This window comes from Eleutherodactylus coqui, chromosome 1 (genome assembly GCF_035609145.1).
Source record: "Eleutherodactylus coqui strain aEleCoq1 chromosome 1, aEleCoq1.hap1, whole genome shotgun sequence".
Taxonomy (NCBI): Eukaryota; Metazoa; Chordata; class Amphibia; order Anura; family Eleutherodactylidae; genus Eleutherodactylus; species Eleutherodactylus coqui.
The window spans coordinates 97,295,385-97,320,786 of record NC_089837.1 but is presented as its reverse complement, the minus strand read 5'-3'; the positions used below and the strand labels follow the sequence as shown (position 1 = coordinate 97,320,786).

General features: G+C 47.0%; 1 protein-coding gene across 1 annotated transcript in view; it reads right to left on the bottom strand.

The window, feature by feature from the left end:
* Positions 1-25,402, bottom strand: part of DNER (delta/notch like EGF repeat containing) — a 210,430-nt gene that overhangs the window by 81,423 nt on the left and 103,605 nt on the right. Inside the window, exons 2-3 of the mRNA XM_066598180.1 lie at positions 18,893-19,174; positions 917-1,011 (exon numbers count right to left, since the gene is read on the bottom strand). Of these exons, the coding sequence (XP_066454277.1) occupies positions 917-1,011; positions 18,893-19,174 (377 nt within the window). The remainder of the gene's footprint in view (positions 1-916; positions 1,012-18,892; positions 19,175-25,402) is intronic.

Below are 25,402 nucleotides of genomic sequence, written 5' to 3'. Positions count from 1 at the left end.
TTTTTCAATGACAGAACCCCTTTAAAGCATACCAACACTTTTAGGTGACTTTTCAGAATAAGCTGCCATGTGTGTACATGAGGAATAACACTATTTCTGGTCATTATATGACTTGTATCCTGCATTAATTACCAGTTTTCCCCTCTGCAGGCTCCATCTCTAATTCTCAGTTTTCCCTGAGCTGGTGGGTGCTATAATGGCTTCTATACACTGAACACATAGGAGAACACAATCACGTCTTCACAATCTCTCTGTAGCACACCCTCATTAGTAACAGAGACAGAGAGGACACTGTACAGCAGTACTGAGCAGTGTAGATTTGAATTCAGCACTGAGGTGAGATACAGCTTCTGGTAAGTGTTTTAACTACATCTCTGGGTGAATCTCCCTGCCTTTGTCTCCCTACTGCAGCTACCTCCACCTCCTCCCTCTCTCCATAAACTTCTATGGGCAGCATGAGACAGCAGCAACTAAAGACCCGCCCACCCCTAATTCCTGTAATCCATGTAAGACTCTGAATTTCATCACAGACAACAGCCAGTGAGCAAATCAGCAGGAATTAAGGCTCCTGGTGCCCAGCACCTTGGATGGATTTTTCAGCACAGAAACATGATTTTAGGTAAAAAAAAAAAAAAAGTAATTTGTACTCTTGCTGGTTATCACATTGGCCATCACATATCAAAATTTGTCCAAAGTGCTGTGCCTGCATATTTACAGAGAGAAACAAACAAAAGATAAAAAAGATGCGTATAGGGGGATATTTACCTTTAGGCAGGAAGTTATGGAGTATTGGACTGGTGTGGGGTGAAAGAGGGCGTTAAGTGTGATATATACAGATATCGCAAAACTACTGAGAGAGGGGATGATTATTAACAAAACAGTGCCCAAAGGATGTAATATATAGCAAAAATCTTACTTTACAGACGTGTTCTCTGGAACTTCAAAAGTCACCAATCTTCCTCCGGAGGAAGTGTTAGAACTCGCATTACCACATGCAACATCTGGAACTACCTAAAATTAGATAAGAATTGCAATATAGTATATAAATTAGAATATAAATGAGACTAGTTGGCAGCATACAGTATGGAAGATATGAAAACCAATGAGACCTATATCAGTGATAATATTAATTATTGAATAGGTCTTATCTAAGGGGCCATGTACACAGCAGTAATACAGAACCACATTGTAAATATTTGAAGGCGCCCATAAACCGCTACATGCATAAACTATACTGTAAATATTGCCATAGGGAATCCTTGAGGAAAAAAATTGTGGCATGCTCTATCAAAGCTATTCACCCCTTATAAGCATTCCTACACGAATACAGTGCCATGTAATCACCATGCAGTGGGAGGCAGAGCTGTAGGGACTCTGTGGGAGGTGGTACATAGCAGGAAGTCTAATCAGTGGGTTATAATGCTGCTTTTACGCGGTCCGAGAATCTCCCAATTCTCGTTTGCCCGAGTGAACGAGCAGGTGATGACATCACCAATTTGCTTGCGCTCGTGCAGCATTTTTATTTAGGACATATCTCACAATGTATGAGAATTAAACGTGTGACCACACACAATACATAGTTGGAATTATTTTCTGAAATTTTACTAAAACTGAAAATATTATAAGCCATTTAGGGAACGTAAAAATGTCTTCAGCAACTTTCATATATACACTCATTGTCAAAAACAATCCAGCACCCAGAAGGAGTTGTCGGAATGGAATGAAACTTTATCTGTGTGATAGTAACATTTAGATAAGGAAGTGATTACAATATCAGAGGAAAAGGATAATTAATTGTGAAAAACTGACCCTTTTAAGGTAGGCTCGAGTACCCCGTTGTACCGCCTCTAGCTTGGATACAAGATGTGATACGGGATGGGCTTGGAGCATCTAGTACCCTGTTATACTGCCTCTAGCTTGGATACAAGATGTGATACAGGTGGACATGGAGGCTCTAGTACCCTGTGGTACTGCCTCTAGCTTGGATACAAGATGTGATACAGGCGGTCATGGAGGCTCTAGTACCCTGTTGTACCACCTCTAGCTTGGATACAAGTTGTGATAGGGATGGGCTTGGAGCCTTTAGTACCCTGTTATACCGCCTCTAGCTTGGATACAAGATGTGATACTGGCGGGCATGGAGGCTCTAGTACCCTGTCATACCGCCTCTAGCTTGGATATAAGATGATTTGATTTAGATTTCTCTTTTGTTCAGTCACTTTCCATCTTGTTAATTGACAAAAATAAACTTCTAACACTTCTAATTTTGAAAGCATTCTTATTTTGCAGCATTTTTTCAACACAGGTCTAAAACATTTGTACAGAACTATACTCTGTTTATAGCTATGAGACATCAAGGTTAAATAAAGCACATTGAAGCTGTCTAAAGGCCCATTTAGACAGTACGAGTGTGAGACAAACGATGCCCGACACTCGTCTCCGCGCATACTCGCTCCCGTAGTATCGCTGACTGCAGGAGATTTCTCTCTCCTTGCTCCCCCGCTCCTCTCCATTGACATAACACAGCGGCCGTTCAATACTGAACGTCCACTACTTACACTGAGCGATCAGCTCATCGTCCATCGTTTATGCTGCATAAACAATGGACGATGAGCTGGTCGCTCAGTGTAAATTGCAGCCGTTTAGTACTGAACAGCTGCTATGCTATGTCAATGGAGAGGGGTGGGAGAGAGCGAAGAGAGAAATCTCCTGCAGCCAGCGATAATACAGGAGCGAGTATGTGTGGGGACAAGTGTCGGGCATCATGTGCCCGACACTCGTCCCATCTAAATGGGCCTCTATGTTAGGTTCACACATTGCTAATTTGCTGCAGATCTGCATCAGATTACACCCCTTCAATTTGAATTCAATTGAAAGACTGAAATCTCTTGCAAATTGGCATTAAAATCTGTGACAAAATCCACAGCAACTCAGTGATGTGTGACTGCACATTTAAAGAGCTTGTACCGAGATCTAACGTTATCCCCCATCCACAGAAACTTTATGCTCGGTGGGGGTATGACTGCTGGGACCCACGCCTATCCTGGTCCCCACATGAATGGAGCAGAGGTCGCGCGTGTGCACCACCGCTCTAATCATTTCAATGACATGGCTGGAGACTGCCGAGCGCTCATACCCATAATTATACATCAGAGCTCTTTCCACACACAAAGACTTCCAACAGAGCAGCAAGAGCAACTATATCTGTACCAACACCAATATATCATAAAAAGTTAGTGTTGGTAAAACAACTTTCAGAAGAGAGGTCAAACTATTCTTCCCTTTCTTCTTTTCTTTTAAATGTGTTTTAATTAATGTAGATGTGTTAGCATTGCAGCCCATATTTTATGCTAATGAAATAAACATTTGTCCTAAATTCTAGGTCTTTGTATTTCCAAACCACAAAAGAAGATAATTAAAATGGTAATGAATCTGCATTAGCTTAAAAAAAAGATCCTCTAACAACAAAGATAATCAAAACCACAAATACAAAACTACTACCAGTTAATTGATGTTATCAGTGCCAGATTATAATGAGTTCCACTGGTAGTGGTGGGTTGATGCAGGTATGTACAGTATACATAAAAATTTCTCTGCATGTGCGTGCAATGAGGTCCCTATGTATGTAAGTATGCAGACTTCTTATGTGTGTATATCTATGTGTAAGATCACGTGTGTGTACTGTTGTATTATGTCGCCACCGGAAGTAAGGAGTGGCGACATAAGACAGCACTCTTGAAATTGAGTAATACCTCCAGCTTCTGATTGCCTGAAGGCGTGTTTAATCCCCCAAGTGCCTTTGTCTGTCAGGGGGGAGGACAACAGCAAGACTGGGAGCAGCGATGGTGGCAGCAAGAGCAGAAGGAGAGGCGGCGGCAGGAGGAGAGGCAGCGGCGGCATAAGGAGAGGCGGTGGCAGGAGGAGAGCCACAGGTAGCGGTGGCAGGAGGAGAGCCGCAGGCACTGGCGGCAGGAGGAGAGCCACAAGCACTGGCGGCAGGAGGAGAGCCACAGGCACTGGCGGCAGGACGAGAGCCACAGGCAGCGGCAGCAGGAGGAGAGCCACAGGTCCTAGCAGCAGCGTCTGTATTGATTTTTGCCTGGGCTGGAGGGCTAGGGTTACTTTTCCTGTTAGGCTTACATATAATGTAAACCTAACAGGAAAACAAAGGTCATTAGAGAATTCAGACAATTTGGGAGCTAGGGGCCTGACAGGGGCGTTCTTCCATGCAAGCCCTGTCAAACCCCTAGCTTCCGGTGGCGTCAAGCTACTACAGTGCCGTGTGTGTGAATATATGTAAAACCGTGCCTATGTATGTGTATGTCTGTGTTGAACCGCACCAACATGTGTCTGTATGTGTAAAAGTGTGCCTATGTAGTTGTAAGATGTGCTGCCATGCAGGGGCATAACTATAGAGGATGCAGGGGATGCGGTTGCACCCGGGCCCAGGAGCCTTAGGGAGCCGATAAGGCCTCAATTCTTCATATAGGGAGCCCAGTACTATGAATAAAGCATTATAGTTTGGGGCCCTGTTACAGGTTTTGCATCGGGGCCCAGGAGCTTCAAGTTACGCCTCTGCTGCCATGTGTACCATTGTGTATGTAAAAGCGTATTGAGGTGTGGTTCTAAGAATACAGCTTAAGGTGTACATAAGTATATGCAAATATATTCAGATGTTTGGGGCATACTTCCTAAATCTGTAATGTGGCCTACATTGACAAATGTATCCTGAAAAACTACAGAAGGGCAAGTGTAACCGTCTGTCAACTACTTTTAGTGGATCCATTTTCTTTTTGTTTTTTACAATGGTAGTGGATATATTTTTCTTCTGACAGTGGCAAATGTAAGCATAATCCTGATGCGGCCTTTATGTATTAAACCTGGTTCTGCTACTGTATCTATGAAATAAACTTGGTTCTGGTACTGTATCTATGGGATAAGCTTGATAGCTTATGGAGATGTTAATGAATTATCACTATCGCCTTTAACCTGCATGGTAACGCAGCTTAAAACTCTCTCTGCTCAAGGAAAGTCTTCTGCCACACGAACTCACTAAGCCCTCTCCTTAATGATCAGACAGAGCGCTCCTGAAACTCTCTGCCTGATCAAAGAGGAGGGAGCAATTGTGCAGCCCTACAGTAGCTGCTATATCCTTTTTATCTTCTTGCTATACGCATATCTATGATTAGTGTAGGGAGGAAATTAGAAGCAGAAGTGTTCAGTCTCCTGCAAATGAGTCAATTGTAGAGCCTGGAGGAGTGAGTGACCCACTGAATGCAAGTTATGAAATATTAACCTTTCATTGTCCTCCACTAGTGACCTTAAATTTAATCCCCTCCTTGCCCGTGACCATTAGGGATTCTGTTATTGACCCTTTCGCTGCCCTAGACCATTAAGGATCTTGATATTATCCATTTTACTGCCCTACACTACCAAGTACGGTGACATTAGACGATGAAGGATCCTGATATTAACCCCTTTACTGACCTGGACCACCAGAGCTTATGCCATTAAATGTGTACTACAATTGCAAAGGATAGAGGATAATTTGCTGTTCAGTGGAGGTATCACTGCTGAGACCACTGACAATCTTGGGAACGGGGGACCCATGTCCCCCTCTGCCTGTCAATGTGGGGTCACTTCTTTCCCTGCAGTGACATCAGAATCAGTAGAGCGCTGGGCGAGCATGCATGGTCAGGGATCAATTAATTTCAATGGGACTGACGGAAATAACTGAGCGCTTACCACTCAGCTATCTTCAGCAGTTGTATTGAAAATGAATGCTTCCATAACAAGCAATCTATACAGTCTCCTCCTGCGGTAAGCCCACAGTGATGATGACATGGGACCCTGTTTTTGGGATTGGTGAGGGTCTTACCATGAGATCAACAATCCTGTGGATAGGGAGTAACTTGCAATTCCGGTACTACCCCTTTAATAGCATAATGTCTGGTGGTCCAGGACAGCGAAGGGGCTAATGTCAGGATGCTTGATCGTCTAATGTCAGTATACCTGGTAGTGCCATAAACCACTGGATATTTTGAAATTAACTTTTTCACTGCCACAGAACAACAAATATATTGACATTAGTCCCTTTCACTAGCATAGGCCAACACATTATTAGGCCCTAATACTTGATGCCTCTTTATGGAATAGTGCGGTCTACTTCAACATTCCAGAGTTATAAAGAAAAAGGAATATGGACATATGTCCAGAAAACTTGCCAGAAGGATGCTCCGTTGTTATATTTTGTCAGTGGGGCTCTACGGATACGTTCAGCGCATGCGCTGGGAACTTTCTCCAAGCATACCATGAACATGCTGTGAGTTGGAAAAGTGACCAGGTCCTTAATTGCCCCGCTCACTGGCTACAAAGGCATAGAGGGAACATTGCCCCTAACTGTGGATGATTTATCCATAGGATACTACTGTATTAATCTATTTTCAAAAGGCGAAGTTTGCAAATTACCCTTGAAACAGATTCAGTATGTCTGTAGGCTCAAGTTTAGAATCTGAAGTTATCAAGTAATAGTTACTGCTCTTCATCTTCAGATGAAGGAACCTTCCACATGAAAGGTTTCTTTTTCCATAGCCTAGTCCAAAGAAAGATCTGTCACCACACTTAATAATTTGGCTCTAGAAAGGCTGCACTTCATAAATTAAATATCATCCGGCTTGTGATTTATTTATTGGGCAGAGGATGATCTGCTCGCTCCTGCCACGGTCTGACCATACATGTGTGCATCCCAGAGGGGCCGTCAGCTGTCTACTTGTAGTACATACTTGTATTCCTCATGTAGTAACTAACATAGCTGGAACATCTTGTCTTAGTGCTCTGCATTGTGCTATTGCTCTGTTATTCCTCCTGGAAATGTATGAATAAACTGACAACTGGGCGTTACCATTACTTTGTCATTTCTACATACTCTGGCACAGACCAGTCAATGCTGACAGTATCAAAGTGTATAGGAACATGACCTATTGACAGGGAAAAGGGTTAATACCCAGATGTTGATTTATTCTTACATTTCCAGGAGGAATAACAGAGGAATATTACGATGCAGAGTTCTTAGAAGGTGTATGCCTCTTAACTCCTTAAGGATCAAGCACAGTATATTTATCAGGTTGTGCTGATGGACTCTCTGTTGTATTTCAGGGCTCCAGGAGTACACCTATACAGGTAGGGGTTTGGGTGTATATATATACTCCTGCCCCTCTGCAAGAGGAAGCTGTACTTCCTCAGTCTTGTATGCCTGTGTTTGTGTCATGTCAGCTTGCAGCTTTCTGTGTGTGTATTGTCTGGTCAGCTTGCAGCTTGCTGTGTGTGTAGTGTCGGGTCAGCTTGCAGCTAGCTGGGTGTTTGTGTCCTGTGCTGCTTGTTTTGTGTCTTGATAGAGTAGGGACCGCAAGACATGAGGAGCCTTGATCGTGGTCTTGTGGCTTAAATTCATTGGCCAATGTAGGAACTAATCCCCCGCTTTTATATTCAGCTTTACCATCTGCTTTAGTGTGTGAGGTTGAGTGGTAAGTGTGTTTATCATCTGTCAGTTACCAGTTTGTGAATTTGGTTTGTCTGTACTTGTCCTGGTGCTGTGTACCACCTATTCAGGGAGAGCAGGGCTGAGGTTCCAGTGTGGGGCTGCCTTTATCGAGGCGATCGCTCCGCTTGTAGGTAGGGCCTAGTCATCTTCCCTTCAGCACAGGGTCTGTTTCCCTAACCTGTGTCCTTGGGTCACATTCATGTGGGCCCGCTGCTTAGTTGCCCACACGAACATAACAAAATTTATGGCGCTTGGTCCTGGGATTTAATCCCAGCTGATAGATATAAATAAGGTGCGTGCTGAAATATGGAACTTTAATTATACTACACAACTGACACAAAATGAATAATAAACTACCTGCAAAGTTTAAAACATCGTGCAATACGTCAGAAAAATTGCTGGGTTAGGAGTCATTATTTTTTCTGTTGTTCGGCTCTATCCTAGAAGCCAAACAACGGTAGAGTCGAAAGTGCCAGGTATAGAAGATGCCAGACCAAAATTATTATTATTTATTTTAAAGGACTGTTAATTCTAGGGCGCTGCACACATGACACCAGGGGTTAAGTACATTACGTATATAATATGACAGGAACAATAAACATCTACTAAGTGTCTAACAAACTGATATGGAGGAAGAGAGGACCCTGCTGGGGAGGGGGAAGGAGACGGTAGGGGAGGGTAGAAAGTGCTCATGTTGTAGCGGCAGCAGGGTCACTGGAGCTAGTAGGCTTTTCTGCAGAGGTAGGTTTCCATGTCCTTATTGAAGCTTTCACAGGTGGTGGAGCCAAACAGACCACACTGGCTATAATGGAGTCTGTTCAGCCTTTGTTATGGCGTTTGACATTTTCCATGCTGAAGTAGCACTTCACGCAATGTCCTGGATTTTACCAGAAAGCTGCAACGGAGGCTCCGAACTGATTAAGGGTGCCTACCCACTACAGTTCTTTTTCACTGCAAATTCGCAGCGTTTTTTTCTCCAAGTGTCTATGGGACTTGTTAATGTTAAAATCGCATCGCGCAAAATCGCGATTTTGCCGCAATGCGTTTTTAACATTAGAAAGCCCCATAGACACCTGGAAAAAAAAAACACAGCAAATTCACAAACGCTAGTGGGTAGTCACCCTCAGGCCGCCTGCACACCAGTGTTCCAAATTTCGCAAGCGGATTTTCACCTGCGGGAGTTCTGTACTTGGCCGCCTGCAGATGGATGGGTCGGATCTGGCGGCGAGGATTCTCGCCGCGGGACCCGACCCGAGCGCCTGCAGGGACTCACCCTAACTCGCAGCTCCGGCTGTTTGATGTGCTGGCTTGCCGGGCAGCCGACGCATGCGCAGACCAGAGCCGGCGGCGGGTGAGTGACGTTTCTGTGCGGGGCTCGTAGAACATGCCGCGGTTTGTTTTCCGCGCGAGATTTCACACGGCCAAACCGCAGACGTCTGCATAGGATTGCGTTTGTTAACGCAATCCTATGCAGGCTTCCAGCGGCGGAAATCCCGCCGCAGAATTTCCGCTCGTGTGCAGGCGCCCATTGGCACCTAAATGTGCTTGCGATTTAGTGCGGATGCGTGAAAAATCACGCGCGTATGTACGCGGATGTGCTGCGGGAAAAAACACGCAGAAAAAAACCTCATGGCAACCAGCGTAGTTACGGCCTACTACGCTGTACATCCGCAGCTGCATCGCGGATGTACAGTGTGAAAAAACGCTTCCATTGACTTGTATGGAGCCTGCACGCACGGAATCCGACACAAATTAGGACATGCCACAGTTTCTTACTAGCGCGTGAAAATCTGCGCTGCAAATGCGACCGTCTGGGGACAACTGCGGATACCCATATAAGTGTATTGGCTGCAGCCATGGGCGGACAATCTGTGGAAAATACCACTGCAGAAATTCCGCCCGTGTGCAGGAGCCCTTAGATAGAATAGTAAGAAAAGAAGGTGAGTGAGAAGAGAACGAGAGAAGGGGGGGAAGAGAGGGAGAAGGTGGACCACCTATGTATACATTACTGTGGAAGAAGGGCTGGGGCCAAAGTTTAAAGAAAAACATGCAACCTATGGAGACCATATCTCGGAAAACGTTTCTAGGGTTTCTGCTTAAACAGAGCAGCACGTTTGATTGAACATATGCCAGGAACCGGACTCGTAGCTACCATGAAAACTAAAAAAACGTTGTTTCCAGGTTCTGGTGATTACTAGAGATGAGCGAGCACCAAAATGCTCGGGTGCTCGTTACTCGAGACGAACTTTTCGCGATGCTCGAGGGTTCGTTTCGAATAACGAACCCCATTGAAGTCAATGGGCGACCCGAGCATTTTTGTATATCGCCGATGCTTGCTAAGGTTTTCATTTGTGAAAATCTGGGCAATTCAAGAAAGTGATTGGAACGACACAGCAACGGATAGGGCAGGCTAGGGGCTACAGGTTGGGCTGCATCTCAAGTTCACAGGTCCCACTATTAAGCCACAATAGTGGCAAGAGTGGCCCCCCTCCCAACAACTTTTACTTCTGAAAAGCCCTCATTAGCATGGCATACCTTAGCTAAGCACCACACCTCCTCCAACAAAGCACAATCACTGCCTGCATGACACTCCGCTGCCACTTCTCCTGGGTTACATGCTGCCCAACCCCCCCCCCCCCCCACGACCCAGTGTCCACAGCGCACACCAAACTGTCCCTGCCCAGCCTTCAGCTGCCCTCATGCCACGCCACCCTCATGTCTATTTATAAGTGCGTCTGCCAGAGGAAAAGCAGGCACACACTGCAGAGGGTTGGCACGGCTAGGCAGCGACCCTCTTTAAAAGGGGCGGGGCGATAGTCCACAATGCTGTACAGAAGCAATGAGAAATCCAATCCTGTGCCACCTCCATCTGGAGCTGCACACGTGGGCATAGCAATGGGGAACCTATGTGCCACACGCTATTCATTCTGTCAAGGTGTCTGCATGCCCCAGTCAGACCGCGTTTTTTTATAAATAGTCACAGGCAGGTACAACTCCGCAATGGGAATTCCATGTGCACCCACAGCATGGGTGGCTCCCTGGAACCCACCGGCTGTACATAAAAGTATCCCATTGCAGTGCCCTGGACAGCAGAGCTAACGTCAGATTAAATGCAGGTGGGCTTCGGCCCACACTGCGTGCCCCAACCTGACCGGGCTTTTTAATTCATAGACACAGGCAGGTACAACTCCCTATTGTGAAGTCCCTGTGGACCGACAGCATGGGTGGGTGCTAGGAAGCCACCGGCGGTACATAAATATATCCCATTGCATTGCCCATCACAGCTGAGGTAATGTCATGTTTAATGCTGGTGGGCTTCGGCCCACACTGCATGCCCCAGTCAGACTGGGGTTTTTTAGAAGTGGACACATGCAGTTACAACTCCCTGTGGACCCACGGCATGGGTGGCTCCCTGGAACCCACCGGCGGTACATAAATATATCCCATTGCAGTGCCCAACACAGCTGATGTAACGTCAGCTGTAATGCAGGTGGGCTAAAAATTAATTGGATTACACTGTAGGCGAGGGCCCCCCAAAATTGGTGTACCAACAGTACTAATGTACATCAGAAAAATTGCCCATGCCCAACCAAGAGGGCAGGTGAAACCCATTAATCGCTTTGGTTAATGTGGCTTAATTGGTAACTAGGCCTGGAGGCAGCCCAGTAAAAATAAAAATTGGTTGAGGTGAAAGTTTCAACGCTTTAATGAGCATTGAAACGTATAAAAATTGTTTAGAAAAATTATATGACTGAGCCTTGTGGACCTAAGAAAAATTGCCCGTTCGGCGTGATTACGTGAGGTTTCAGGAGGAGGAGCAGGAGGAGGAATATTATACACAGATTGGTGAAGCAAAAAGGTCCCCGTTTTGGATGGTGAGAGAGAACGATGCTTCCATCCGCGGGTGCAGCCTACGTATTGCTTAGGTATCGCTGCTGTCCGCTGGTGGAGAAGAGAAGTCTGGGGAAATCCAGGCTTTGTTCATCTTGATGAGTGTTAGCCTGTCGGCACTGTCGGTTGACAGGCGGGTACGCTTATCCGTGATGATTCCCCCAGCCACACTAAACACACTCTCTGACAAGACGCTAGCCGCAGGACAAGCAAGCACCTCCAGGGCATACAGCGCGAGTTCAGGCCACGTGTCCAGCTTCGACACTCAGTAGTTGTAGGGGGCAGAGGCGTCACGGAGGACGGTCGTGCGATCGGCTATGTACTCCCTCACCATCCTTTTACAGTGCTCCCGCCAACTCAGCCTTGACTGGGGACCGGTGACACAGTCTTGCTGGGGAGCCAGAAAGCTGGCAAGGGCCTTGGATAATGGTCCCCTGCCTGCGCTGTACATGCTGCCTGATCTCTGCGCCTCCCCTGCTACCTGGGCCGTGGAAATGCGCCTTCGGCCACTAGCGCTGTCGGATGGGAAGTTTGCCATCAGTTTGTCCACCAGCGCCCTGTGGTATAGCATCATTCTCGAACCCCTTTCCTCTTCGGGAATGAGAGTGGAAAGGTTCTCCTTATACCGTGGGTCGGGCAGTGTGTACACCCAGTAATCCGTAGTGGCCAGAATGCGTGTAACGCGAGGGTCACGAGAAAGGCATCCTAACATGAAGTCAGCCATGTGTGCCAGGGTACCTGTACGCAACACATGGCTGTCCTCACTCGGAAGATCACTTTCAGGATCCTCCTCCTCCTCTGGCCATACACGCTGAAAGGATGACAGGCAAGCAGCATGTGTACCCTCAGCAGTGGGCCAAGCTGTCTCTTCCCCCTCCTCCTCATGCTCCTCCCCCTCTCCCTCCTCCTCCTCCTCTGGCCATACATGCTGAAAGGATGACAGGCAAGCAGCATGTGTACCCTCAGCAGTGGGCCAAGCTGTCTCTTCCCCCTCCTCCTCCTCCTCCTCCTCCTCCTCTGGCCATACACGCTGAAAGGATGACAGGCAAGCAGCATCTGTACCCTCAGCAGTGGGCCAAGCTGTCTCTTCCCCCTCCTCCTCATGCTCCTCCCCCTCCTCCTCCTCCTCAACGCGCTGAGATATAGACATGAGGGTGCTCTGACTATCCAGCGACATACTGTCTTCCCCCGCCTCCGTTTCCGAGTGCAAAGCGTCTGCCTTTATGCTTTGCAGGGAACTTCTCAAGAGGCATAGCAGAGGAATGGTGACCCTAATGATTGCAGCATCCCCGCTCAGCATCTGGGTAGACTCCTCAAAGTTTCCAAGGACCTGGCAGATGTCTGCCAACCAGGCCCACTCTTCTGTAAATAATTGAGGAGGCTGACTCCCACTACGCCGCCCATGTTGGAGTTGGTATTCCGCAATAGCTCTACGCTGCTCATAGAGCCTGGCCAACATGTGGAGCGTAGAGTTCCACTGTGTGGGCACGTCGCACAGCAATCGGTGCACTGGCAGATGAAACCGATGTTGCAGGGTCCGCAGGGTGGCAGCGTCCGTCTTGGAGTTGCGGAAATGTGCGCTGACCCGGCGCACCTTTCCGAGCAGGTATGACAAGTGTGGGTAGCTTTTCAGAAAGCACTGAACCACCAAATTAAAGACATGGGCCAGGCATGGCACGTGCGTGAGGCTGCCGAGCTGCAGAGCCGCCACCAGGTTACGGCCGTTGTCACACACGACCATGCCCGGTTGGAGGCTCAGCGGCGCAAGCCAGCGGTCGGTCTGCTCTGTCAGACCCTGCAGCAGTTCGTGGGCCATCTGACTCTTCTCTCCTAAGCTGAGTAGTTTCAGCACGGCCTGCTGACGCTTGCCCACCGCTGTGCTGCCATGCCGCGCGACACCGACTGCTGGCGACGTGCTGCTGCTGACACATCTTGATTGCGAGACAGAGGTTGCGTAGGAGGAGGAGGAGGGTGGTTTAGTGGAGGAAGCATACACCGCCGCAGATACCACCACCGAGCTGCGGCACACAATTCGGGGGGTGGGTAGGACGTGAGCGGTCCCAGGCTCTGACTCTGTCCCAGCCTGCACTAAATTCACCCAATGTGCCGTCAGGGAGATATAGTGGCCCTGCCCGCCTGTGCTTGTCCACGTCTCTGTTGTTAAGTGGACCTTGGCAGTAACCGCGTTGGTGAGGGCGCGTACAATGTTGCGGGAGATGTGGTCGTGCAGGGCTGGGATGGCACATCGGGAAAAGTAGTGGCGACTGGGAACCGAGTAGCGCGGGGCCGCCATCATAGCTTTTGAAAGCCTCCATTTCCACAAGCCTATACGGCAGCATCTCCAGGCTGATCAATTTGGCAATGTGCACGTTTAACGCTTGAGCGTGCGGGTGCGTGGCGGCGTACTTGCGCTCGCGCACAAACAGTGGCACTAGCGACGTCTGGACGCTGCGCTGAGAGACATTGCTGGATAGGGCCGAGGACAGCGGAGGTGAGGGTGTGGGTGCAGGCCAGGAGACGGTAGTGCCTGTGTCCTCAGAGGGGGGTTGGATCTCAGTGGCAGGTTGGGGCACAGGGGGAGAGGCAGTGGTGCAAACCGGAGGCGGTGAACGGCCTTCGTCCCACCTGGGGTGCTTGGCCATCATATGCCTGCGCATGCTGTTGGTGGTGCCTCCCCAGCTGATCTTGGCGCGACAAAGGTTGCACACCACTGTTCGTCGGTTGTCAGGCGTCTCTGTGAAAAACTGCCACACCGTAGAGCACCTTGACCTCTGCAGGGTGGCATGGCGCGAGAGGGCGCTTTGGGAAACAGTTGGTGGATTATTCGGTCTGGCCCTGCCTCTACCCCTGGCCACTGCACTGGCTCGGCCTGTGCCCACACCCTGACTTGGGCCTCCGCGTCCTCGCCCGCGTCCACGTCCTCTAGGCCTACCCCTACCCCTCAGCATGCTGTATTACCAGTAGTGCAGAAACAGAACGCTGTAATTAAATGTGCCGCTTATTGGCCTGTGGTTGGAGGCTGACTTCGCTTACGGAACGCCAGGAAATAATTTTGCGCAAGCCTGCTGTAACACTTAGCTGGCTGCGTATGAATTTGGAGAACTACTACACCCAGCACAGACCCAGAACACTGAGGACAGTCACAGGCAGCCCAAATAGATTTTTTCCCCAAATTTTTTTGCAAAAGCCCACTGCCTATATTTAATCAATAATCAATATGTCTTGTGTCCCTGCCTACGCACTTCTGTCCCTGGAGTATGTCACAGAACTGCAGAGTGTTGCACTGTGAACTGCAATACAGCGATGATTTTACAGCCCAGACAGAGCCAGGAAATAATTTTGCGCAAGCCTGCTGTAACACTTAGCTGGCTGCGTATGAATTTGGAGAACTACTACACCCAGCACAGACCCAGAACACTGAGGACACTCACAGGCAGCCCAAATAGATTTTTTTCCCCAAATTTTTTTGCAAAGGCCCACTGCCTATATTCAATCAATATGTCTTCTGTCCCTGCCTAACCACCACTTCTGGCCCTGGAGTATTACTGCAGGGCGCAATGCTCTGCACGGCCGATATACCAAAAAAAAAAATGTGCAACACTGCAAAAAGCAGCCTCCACAGTACTGCACACGGTTAGATGTGGCCCTAAGAAGGACCGTTGGGGTTCTTGAAGCCTAAAATACTCCTAACGCTCTCCCTATAGCAGCTCCACCAAGATACCACTTTCCCTCCTCTATGTCAGAACGCATCTGTGGCGAGCCGCGGGAGGGGCCGATTTATATACTCGGGTGACACCTGATCTCGCCAGCCACTCACTGCAGGGGGGTGGTATAGGGCTTGAACGTCGCAGGGGGAAGTTGTAATGCCTTCCCTGTCTTTCTATTGGCCAGAAAAGCGCGCTAACGTCTCAGGGAAGGAAGTGAAAGTAACCCGAACATCGCGTGGTACTCGTTACGAGTAACGAGCATCTCGAACACGCTAATACTCGAACGAGTATCAAGCTCGGACGAGTACGTTTGCTCATCTCTAGTGATTACTTATTTGAAGGCCATAAATATGTAATAAATCAGGTTTATGCATTGTGCAGCACCTTATCTATATTCCTGCTTAGTGGGGCCTCCCATGGATCTCCTTTTCAGTATTAGGCCTCTTTCACATGACTGTATGTGTTTTTATGCTCAACCGTACAAGAATAGCCACGATCAAGTCCCAATCTAAATTAGCGTTTTCTCGTCCTTTCACACGGGCTGCAGCCTATCATTGAACAAATACACTGCAGCACAGAAATCCCTCGGTCGCCATAAATCCTCCGAATGACTTAAAATGGGTAAATAGGGATGTAAGCTTTTTCCAGCATTTGGACACAGCTAAACTCCCTCACCCTCCCTTTTTTTGCAGCTCCCATAGACATCTATGGGAACTTCCAGCGTATCTCATCAAAAGATAGGGCAAGACCTACACTACCGTTCAAAAGTTTGGGGTCACATTGAAATGTCCTTATTTTTTAAGGAAAAGCACTGTACTTTTCAATGAAGATAACTTTAAACTAGTCCTAACTTTAAACAAATGCACTCTATACATTGCTAATGTGGTAAATGACTATTCTAGCTGCAAATGTCTGGTTTTTTGTGCAATATCTACAAAGGTGAATAGAGGCCCATTTCCAGCAACTATCACTCCAGTGTTCTAATGGTACAATGTGTTTGCTCATTGGCTCAGAAGGCTAATTGATGATTAGAAAACCCTTGTGCAATCATGTTCACACATCTGAAAACAGTCTAGCTCGTTACAGAAGCTACAAAACTGACCTTCCTGTGAGCAGATTGAGTTTCTGGAGCATCACATTTGTGGGGTCAATTAAACGCTCAAAATGGCCAGAAAAAGAGAACTTTCATCTGAAACTCGACAGTCTATTCTTGTTCTTAGAAATGAAGGCTATTCCATGCGAGAAATTGCTAAGAAATTGAAGATTTCCTACAACGGTGTGTGCTACTCCCTTCAGAGGACAGCACAAACAGGCTCTAACCAGAGTAGAAAAAGAAGTGGGAGGCCGCGTTGCACAACTAAGCAAGAAGATAAGCACATTAGAGTCTCTAGTTTGAGAAACAGACGCCTCACAGGTATCCAACTGGCATCTTCATTAAATAGTACCCGCAAAACACCAGTGTCAACATCTACAGTGAAGAGGCGGCTGCAGGATTTTGGGCTTCAGGGCAGAGTGGCAAAGAAAAAGCCATATCTGAGACTGGCCAATAAAAGAAAAAGATTAAGATGGGCAAAAGAACACAGATATTGGACAGAGGAAGACTGGAAAAAAGTGTTGTGGACGGATGAATCCAAGTTTGAGGTGTTTGGATCACAAAGAAGAACGTTTGTGAGACGCAGAACAAATGAAAAGATGCTGGAAGAATGCCTGACGCCATCTGTTAAGCATGGTGGAGGTAATGTGATGGTCTGGGGTTGCTTTGGTGCTGGTAAGGTGGGAGATTTGTACAGGGTAAAAGGGATTCTGAATAAGGAAGGCTATCACTCCATTTTGCAACGCCATGCCATACCCAGTGGACAGCGCTTGATTGGAACCAATTTCATCCTACAACAGGACAATGACCCTAAACACACCTCCAAATTGTGCAAGAACTATTTACAGCAGAAGCAGGCAGCTGGTATTCTATCGGTAATGGAGTGGCCAGCGCAGTCACCAGATCTGAACCCCATTGAGCTGTTGTGGGAGCAGCTTGACCGTATGGTACGTCAGAAGTGCCCATCCAACCAATCCAACTTGTGGGAGATGCTTCTAGAAGCGTGGGGTGCAATTTCATAAGCTTACCTCAACAAATTAACAGCTAGAATGTCAAAGGTGTGCAATGCTGTAATTGCTGCAAAAGGAGGATTCTTTGACGAAAGCAAAGTTTGATGTAAAAACAATGTTATTTCAAATACAAATCATTATTTCTAACCTTGTCAATGTCTTGACTCTATTTTCTATTCATTTCACAACGCATGGTGGTGAATAAGTGTGACTTTTCATGGAAAACACAAAATTGTTTGGGTGACCCCAAACTTTTGAACGGTAGTGTACATTTTCAGGCTGCCATGTAAAATCGATCACCGATGTCCTACACGCCTAAAAATCGCTCATCTGAATGAATACACTGGAATCGCATGCTTTAGAGGGTCACAATGTTTTGACGTGGCTACATTAGTCTTGTATATACACTCGTGTGAATAGGGCATAAGGGTAGCTTTGCATGGGACAACTATCGACCTAGTAAGAAAGCAAATGCAAACAATAGTCATTCAGAATAAACATGGCCACCAACAGGGTGACAAGCGAAATTTGGGTCACAAGTCATTTCATTTCAGCTCACCTAAAAAAAAGTCGCTGGTTGATCAAAAGTCGCCTGGTTTAAAGTTGCAGTTGTTCATATTGTGAACACATTTCCATGGAGTTTCCCCCTACAAACAATAAGTCAGCAAACAGCTGATGAACGATAAGCGCTCCGTGTTAAAGTGACCGTCCGTCGTAGGCTTCAGAGACTTTTCTGAGTGATAGTTGCTCAGTGTAAAGGTACCCTAAACTTATTCCTGCCCCAATTATCTGCTAAGCTCTCTGATCGGAGACGTGAACAATCCTAGACGAGCTATGTACAGTTGTCAGATGCCACAGGCAATATTTTTGATAAAAAAAGCAAAACTTAGCCAGAAAAAATTAAGAGGGAGCCAGGGGGGATGTATAGGTTATACTCTGCCTACAGGGTAGATCGTTGAAAGTGTCGATACGTTCTTCTCTATATAAGATTGACAGACTCTGCAAATGACTCAATACTCTTAATGGGGTTATCCCAAAATCTAAAGTTATTCCCATCCACAGGATAGGGAATAACTTTATGATTGCTGGGGTTCTCACCGCTGAGGTCCCCACTGATCCTGAGATTAGGGGTCCAGTATCCACTTCCCTCCTCACTGTGGCTTCCTGCACCCCAATTACTCTTCTCCGCAGAAGCAGGAGTTTGATTGGAGCGGCAGTCGCACATGCGCAATGTCACTCCATTCACTTTCATTGGGACTGCTGGAGATAGCCAAGTACAATCGCTCAGAAATCTGTCAGCCCCATGGAAATGATTGTAGAATTGACCTTGCATGCGTGGCCAATGCTACATTCAGTCTGACGTCACTGCATTTGGGAGAAGCGACCCTGTAGTGACGAGAAGTGGGGATCACAGGATCCCTTTTCCTCAGGATTGGTGGGGATCACAGGGATACGACCCCCATCAATCATAAAATTGTCCCCTATCCTGCGTACAGGGGCTAATTTTGCATTAAAGGGGATATCCCGCAATCCAATCTAGTGGGGAGCAGGTAGATAGCCTTCAATAAGAAAAGCATTGTTGTCCATCCATTCGACAGATATGGGAACACAGTTATGGATAATGCTGCCCCTTTCCGAATCTTCCACTAACCTGTACTTCATCCCACAGAAGCGTTGTCACCTTCTGCCCCACCTTTGGCTTCCATGTTGGCAGTGCCATAACAGCTGGAGATTGGGGCATTTCCGTTGTAGGTGCTATTGTGGTCTGTTGAAACTGTGGCATTTCCGTGGCAGAGGTGTCTGTGGGTTCAGAAGGCGGCATATCGCAGTGGACCCCAGTGAATCCATCAGTACAGACACACACGTAGCTCTTCCCGCTGACGCTGCAGTTTCCATGAACACACGGCTTCTCTCCACAGGGGTCTGTAACAATCTGCAAGAAAAGAAAACTAATATTACAAGAAGCATTTTCGCTCTTTGGATGGTGATCTTCTTGCTTGAAAAGTCTGGATGTGTTCCTGAAAAGCACCTTCTGCATCACAAAGAGATGAATTACACACAAGGATTTATTCGTGATGCTCGGCGCGATAATGTCTAGATTTGTAGACATAGAAGAAGACTGTTCTTTGTACTCCGTGTCACATTCTAGTTCCAAATGATACATTTTAAACACAATGACCTTCGTGTAACAGAATGCAGAGAAATGATGGTCCGGGTGCCGGTACAAACCACAGTCTGTTTTCCTAAAGCACAGTGGAAAAATAAAACAGCGGCAACAGTGCCGAGCGTGTTGGGGTGCGGCGACCACCCTGGTCTCCATTGCATCGCTTCTTTATCTTTGTACTTTATGGACGTTCTTCAGCATCCCTCAATGAGGTCATCCCAGCAAAATCATGCCTTACCTCTCCAGAGGAGTGGTGATAGGTGTATGATCTCAGGGGTCCAACCGCTGGGACCCCCAGGGCTCACAAGAACAATGCACCCCGAGTGAACGGGGCCGATGAAAGTGCATTGATTTTCACAGATCCATTCACACTTAGGGCTTATTCCGACATGTGTATATCGGCCGGGTTTTCATGCCTGACCGATATATGCTGTCGCTCTCTGCAGGGGGAGGGGGCTAGTGCACTGAGCTCCCACCCTCTCTCAGCCCCTCGCCATAGTTTGCAATGGGAGGGGCAAGGCAGAGCGAAGCTCCGCCCCGTCCCGCCCACTTTCATTGCAAATAGTGGCGAAGAGCGGGAGCTTGGTGCACTAGCTCCTGGCCAGGCCCGCCCCCTGCAGAGAGGGACAGCGTATATCAGCCAGGCATGAAAACCCGACCAATATATGCCCGTTTGAATAAGCCCTTATGTATATACATTCTGTTTAATAGGTAAAAAAGAACGTATTATGTGTATTATGCACATTAGGGCTCCTGCAAACAGGATATTTTGCACATGCAAACCACAGAGAGTAGAACATTGATTTCAATGGGTTCCCTTACATTCAGCATTTTTGCGGTACATTTTCATGTGTGCGCAAAAATATACACAACATTTTTTGTGTGCATTTGCGCACCCAAGGCACCAGAGGAGTCTATGGGGGTGCGCAAATGCAGAACCCGTCTGCACAAAATCATGCACTGTTAATTAATAACACCGGGGACTAATTAGGCTGCTCAGCCGGTTCAATCACAACACGGGTACGTCCTGCACTAATGTGAACGGCTCCGCAGCATGGAAAAGTACAGTAGAATACGCAAATACGAGCGTGAAAACCGGCGAGAGCGCTCCCTTTACAGAGCGATTACGTCATGCTTGTTGCGAGTATATATATGCCTACACTTGTCCGCAGGAGGCCTTAGAGCCGTATCGTTCTCTATGGGCGTGTAATAGACGCTGTACATGTATGCAATTACATTACGTATGTGCGGTGTTTATATGCACCATTGCTAGACGATAGAGTGGGGAATTGAAAAAAGGGAAACCAGGAACACTGCGCATGACCGTGTGCATGAGATACACAGTCCAGAATCGCGAAATGCTGACTGACACAGCGGTAAAACGCTGAGTTATACACGCAGCATTTTACACATACGCTCGTGTGAGCCAGCCCTTAATATACAAGTCATTACCTGCCATTTATTTATCCTCAGATCTTTCTCCTTGGCTGCATTTCAGCTCAGCGTCATTAGGACAGAGCTGTGATCTGTGACTATAGTTTAGCTACAGTGCCTAATCTAAAGTAGTCTGGGACACACCCCTGTCTCATAATTGGTTTAGGGTAGTCTGAAGGTAGGGAGTGTGGCATGCAAGGGCGATCCAAATAGGGCTTCTTTCCCACAAGCGTATATCAGCCGGCCGGCTGATATACGCTGTGATCTGATGCATTGGATTCCAATGCATCAGATCACATGGCCATATTCCTGAGATGTAAAAGTGCCCGGCCGGCCAATATAGCGCCGGGCATTTTTATGTCGGGCCCAAAAGATAGTCCTGGAACTATCTTTTGGGCCGGAATACGTCGGCTGCTGCATGGGCTCCTATGGGAGCTAATGACAGCAGCCGGAGGTGGGAGGGAGTTTAGCAGCCGTGCTGCTAAACTCCCTCCCTCTGCTCTCCTCGCCCCGTGCAAGCTCACCATTCTTCTCCTCCCCGCTGGCTATTTGCAATGGGTGGGCGCGGAGCGAAGTGCTGTGACGCCCCGCCTCCTCCCATTGCTGGCTGTGGACAAGGGGTGGGAAGTGGGCGGAGCTAAGCCCCACCCATCTCCCAGTTCCTTGTCCATAGCCATCAATGGGAGGAGGTGGGCCGACGCTTAGCTACGCCCCATCCCACCCCCTCCCATTGCAAAGAACGAGTGGTGAGGAGAAGAATGGTGAGCCTGCGATGGGGAGGGAGGGAAAAGGGGCGACAGCATGGTCGTCTCGGCGCATATGCGCGGGACCCATGCCGTCTGAACAAGCACACAAACGTTTGATTTGTGCGCCTGTTCACCAATTTTATCTCTCCCAACATAGCGTATATCGGCCAGCCGTGAAAACGGACGGCTGATATATGCTCGTGGGAAAAAAGCCTAAAAGAGATGGAACAATACCTCTGCAGCACCACCTATTGGAAGGCAGCATTCCTGCAAGGCAATGTTAGACTCTTTATACAAGCCTTGTAAAATTGACTGGGAATTAAAAGGCAAGTCAGAATCAATGCAAAGACAGCTGTTTCAGGGTGGTTGCCACTGCAGAAACCTACTACACACTAATGAGGGGCAAACATCCTGAAACAGCTGTGTATGGATTATTCATAGAAGTCTATGAGAAGTGCTCAAATGTGTGCACAAAAGTGTAGCACGCTGTGCAATTGTGTAAATAACAGAACACATCTGAACCTCATTAGGCTAAATAGCCTTTTAAATCAGAGGGGGCGTGCTTTGTACAAGCATGTGAACAGGCCCTGCATGTGCAAAGAGTACAGTACTATGTGCCGATACAAGCACAAATCAGCCTTGTTCACTGAGTAAATAAGTTGCGGTGAGGTGAGCGGATTTGTGTTCATCTGAAGCCGCCCTTATAGAAAAATAGTTGTGTGAATTAACCCATTCAGATGAATAGGTCCTTTTCCATTACGAGTTCTGTCCATCTCGGAATTGGACAGAACCTAAGTGGAAAAATCACCTGTGTGAATATAGCTATAGTAAATAAGACAATAGTCAGCGTAAAAAAGGCAAGAAAGTGTCAGGGGAAATAAGACTGAGGAATTCAATTTTGAAGCATATGCCAATTAATTCTAATGGAAGTAAGGGGATATGGAAGAAGGATGGTTGAACAGTGGAGGTCCAAGGGCACTCGATGTGAGAGGCTTGGTGCATTCACTACCCAGTTTCTCGTTACCCATAATTCCACGCTATAAGTCATACTCCTCTATCACGCTTCCCCAAAGATGCTTTCACATCTGCGCTGGGGATTCTGCGTGCTTGCTCCGTTCAGGGATCAGGAAAGACGAACCCCCACGGCCGAATGGCTCCATCTTTAGATGGAACCAAACAGCACCAGGTGGACCCCATTGACTATAACGGGGTCCGTCCACTTTCCACCCAGCAGGCTTCTGGTCGGAAGAAAAAGCACTTCTGGTATATTCAGCCAGATCTACAATGGAACCTCTGACTGTAAATTCCAACACAGATATGAAACCACCTAAATGGAAAGACGATGGAAAGCAAGTTTTTCATATATCATAGACATGTACATAATTGCTATATTTTGTTAGTGTTGTATGCAGTGTATTATGTAGATTTAGTGCTGTACAATAACAAAATATGACTCCATTCTCCTAAGAATAAGCTAATTGTCTTGTGCTCCCTCAGCAATATGCACAACTCCCAGCAGAGTCTACAGGTAGGTGGCTTAATGAGGGTTATATGGTTCCCAACACCCACTGAGTTCATTCTGGGTATTACATGGATAGCTAATTGATTTCAATAACATACATAATGCAATGCTTCATCCTTCTATCTCACCTCTACTGTTTGCTAACATACAATTGGTAGGTGACAAGTAGTGGCACGTAGAATGACTGCAGGATCAGACTACATAGGGCTTGCTTTGTAGTCTGTTACCATGGAGACACATAGATCTACATACTGGTAGGAGCTGTAGATACAAACAATAGGAAAATTGGAATCATGACTATTTTCAGAGTTTTTTTATTTTAGATTACTTGAAGCAATATAAAAAAAACTGGTTGCACACATGGATCCAGCTCGTAAAGCGCAGCAGACGCTTTAGGTGACTTTTCAGAATAGGCTGCCATGTTGGTATATATAAAGAATAACGCTATTTCTGGTCAGTATATGACTTGTGAAATGCATTTTTAAAGTTTTTTTCTCTGTAGGCTCCATCTCTCATTTTCAGTGTTTCCTGAGCTGGTGGATGTACACCCTGAGAAGTAACAGCAGCATGGAGGACATTACACAGCAATTCTGAGCTGTGTAGAGGTGATTTCAATATCCATGACAGTAAACACTTACTGGAAGCTGCAGCAGCATCTGTATCAGTCTCCCTGCCTTCTGCAGCAGCAGCTTCCTCCTCTCCATAGACTTTTATGGGCAGCATGAGACAGAACCCCCTCCTTCCCCGACACATACTACCTAAAATAGGTCTTGTTTTCCATGTTACTAGAGATGGACAACAGGCAGTGGACAGCAATTCAGAAGAAAGACTTCTAGTGGCCAACACTTTTAGAGAGTGATATTTCTGCACAAAACATAGCTTTAGGTAAACAATTGATTTGCACTTTTGCTAGTTATTCCATTGTTTATTACATAAGCAAAAGTTTGTTGGAAAGTAAATATTTAAAGTAACTTGTCCCCCTAAAAAGTTTTTTTTTTCATTTAGATTTTATTTAGTGCTTTTGACATAAAAATGGCAGAGGCAGATAATGGTGTAAAATAGATTTTAAAAAAGCCATACTCACTTTCTAAAGACCTCCCTCATCCTGTTCTGCTGCTCCCATCACTGTCGGTCTGATTCCATAAGCTACTATGATGGTCACGTGACGTTCATCGCTCACATGCCTGCTCAATTCATCAGAGGACAGGCGAATATAGTTTTTTTTATATTTTACACCATTATCTGATTTTCTTAAAGCGGTTGTACCAGAACTAGTGATGAGCGAGCATACTCGCTAAGGGCAATTGCTCGACCGAGCATTGCCCTTAGTGAGTACCTGCCCGCTCGAGTGACAAGGTTCGGGTGTCGGCGGCAGGCAGGGAGCTGCGTGGGAGAGCGGGGAGGAATGGAGGGGAGATCTCTCTCTCCTCCCCCCGCTCCCCCCCTGCTGACTGCCGCAACTCACCGCTCCCCCGCGCCGGCACCCGAACCTTGTCTCTCGAGCGGGCAGGTACTCGCTAAGGGCAATGCTCGCTCATCTCCAACCAGAACCACAAGTTGTTCTCTATCCACAGGATCTCAAGAATGGAGGTCCTGTGTCCCCTTCTGCCCATCACTGTGGGGGTTGCTTCTCACCACGAAGTAATGGCAGAATGAATGGTGGACTGGTGAAGCATGCGCAGTCAACGCTCCATTCATTTCAACGGGATTGACGGAAATGCATGCCACCCGGGTATCTCTGCAGTCCCACTGAAAGTGAATGGAGCATCCATGCAGCAACCAGCGCTCCATTCAGTCTCGGAATACACTGGACACTCGTTCTTTAAATCAGCATGTGTACAACCCCTTTAATAATGGAAAATCCCTTTAAAGTGTATGTTAATACAATCTAGTAATTATAGCGCTGATGGTGGTGACATATTCATATAGGCTATAGATCTCAGTAAGGAGTAGGATATCATGATGATAAATGGCTGTAACTCTATAAAGCCACAACAGCAAATATTATGAGAACTGTATTATTTTCCTGAAAATGGCTTTTCTCGGAACCTCACAGCCTCTGAAAAATCCCTATATGCCGTGACAGGAATAGTAAGGAGCAATACAGCAAATCGTTTAAAATTCATTCCTCCAATAAAAGGAGGAAAACCCGTTTCCAAGAGCAGCGAGTGTGTATGAAAGGCGTTTGTCATGCTTCCCCATTCTCTCCCCTTCCACCAATATACGTCTTCTTCCTAATGACTAACATAAATCGTGTCACCGTTCTCCCTCCAGCTGGGGATCCCAAAGGAGGCT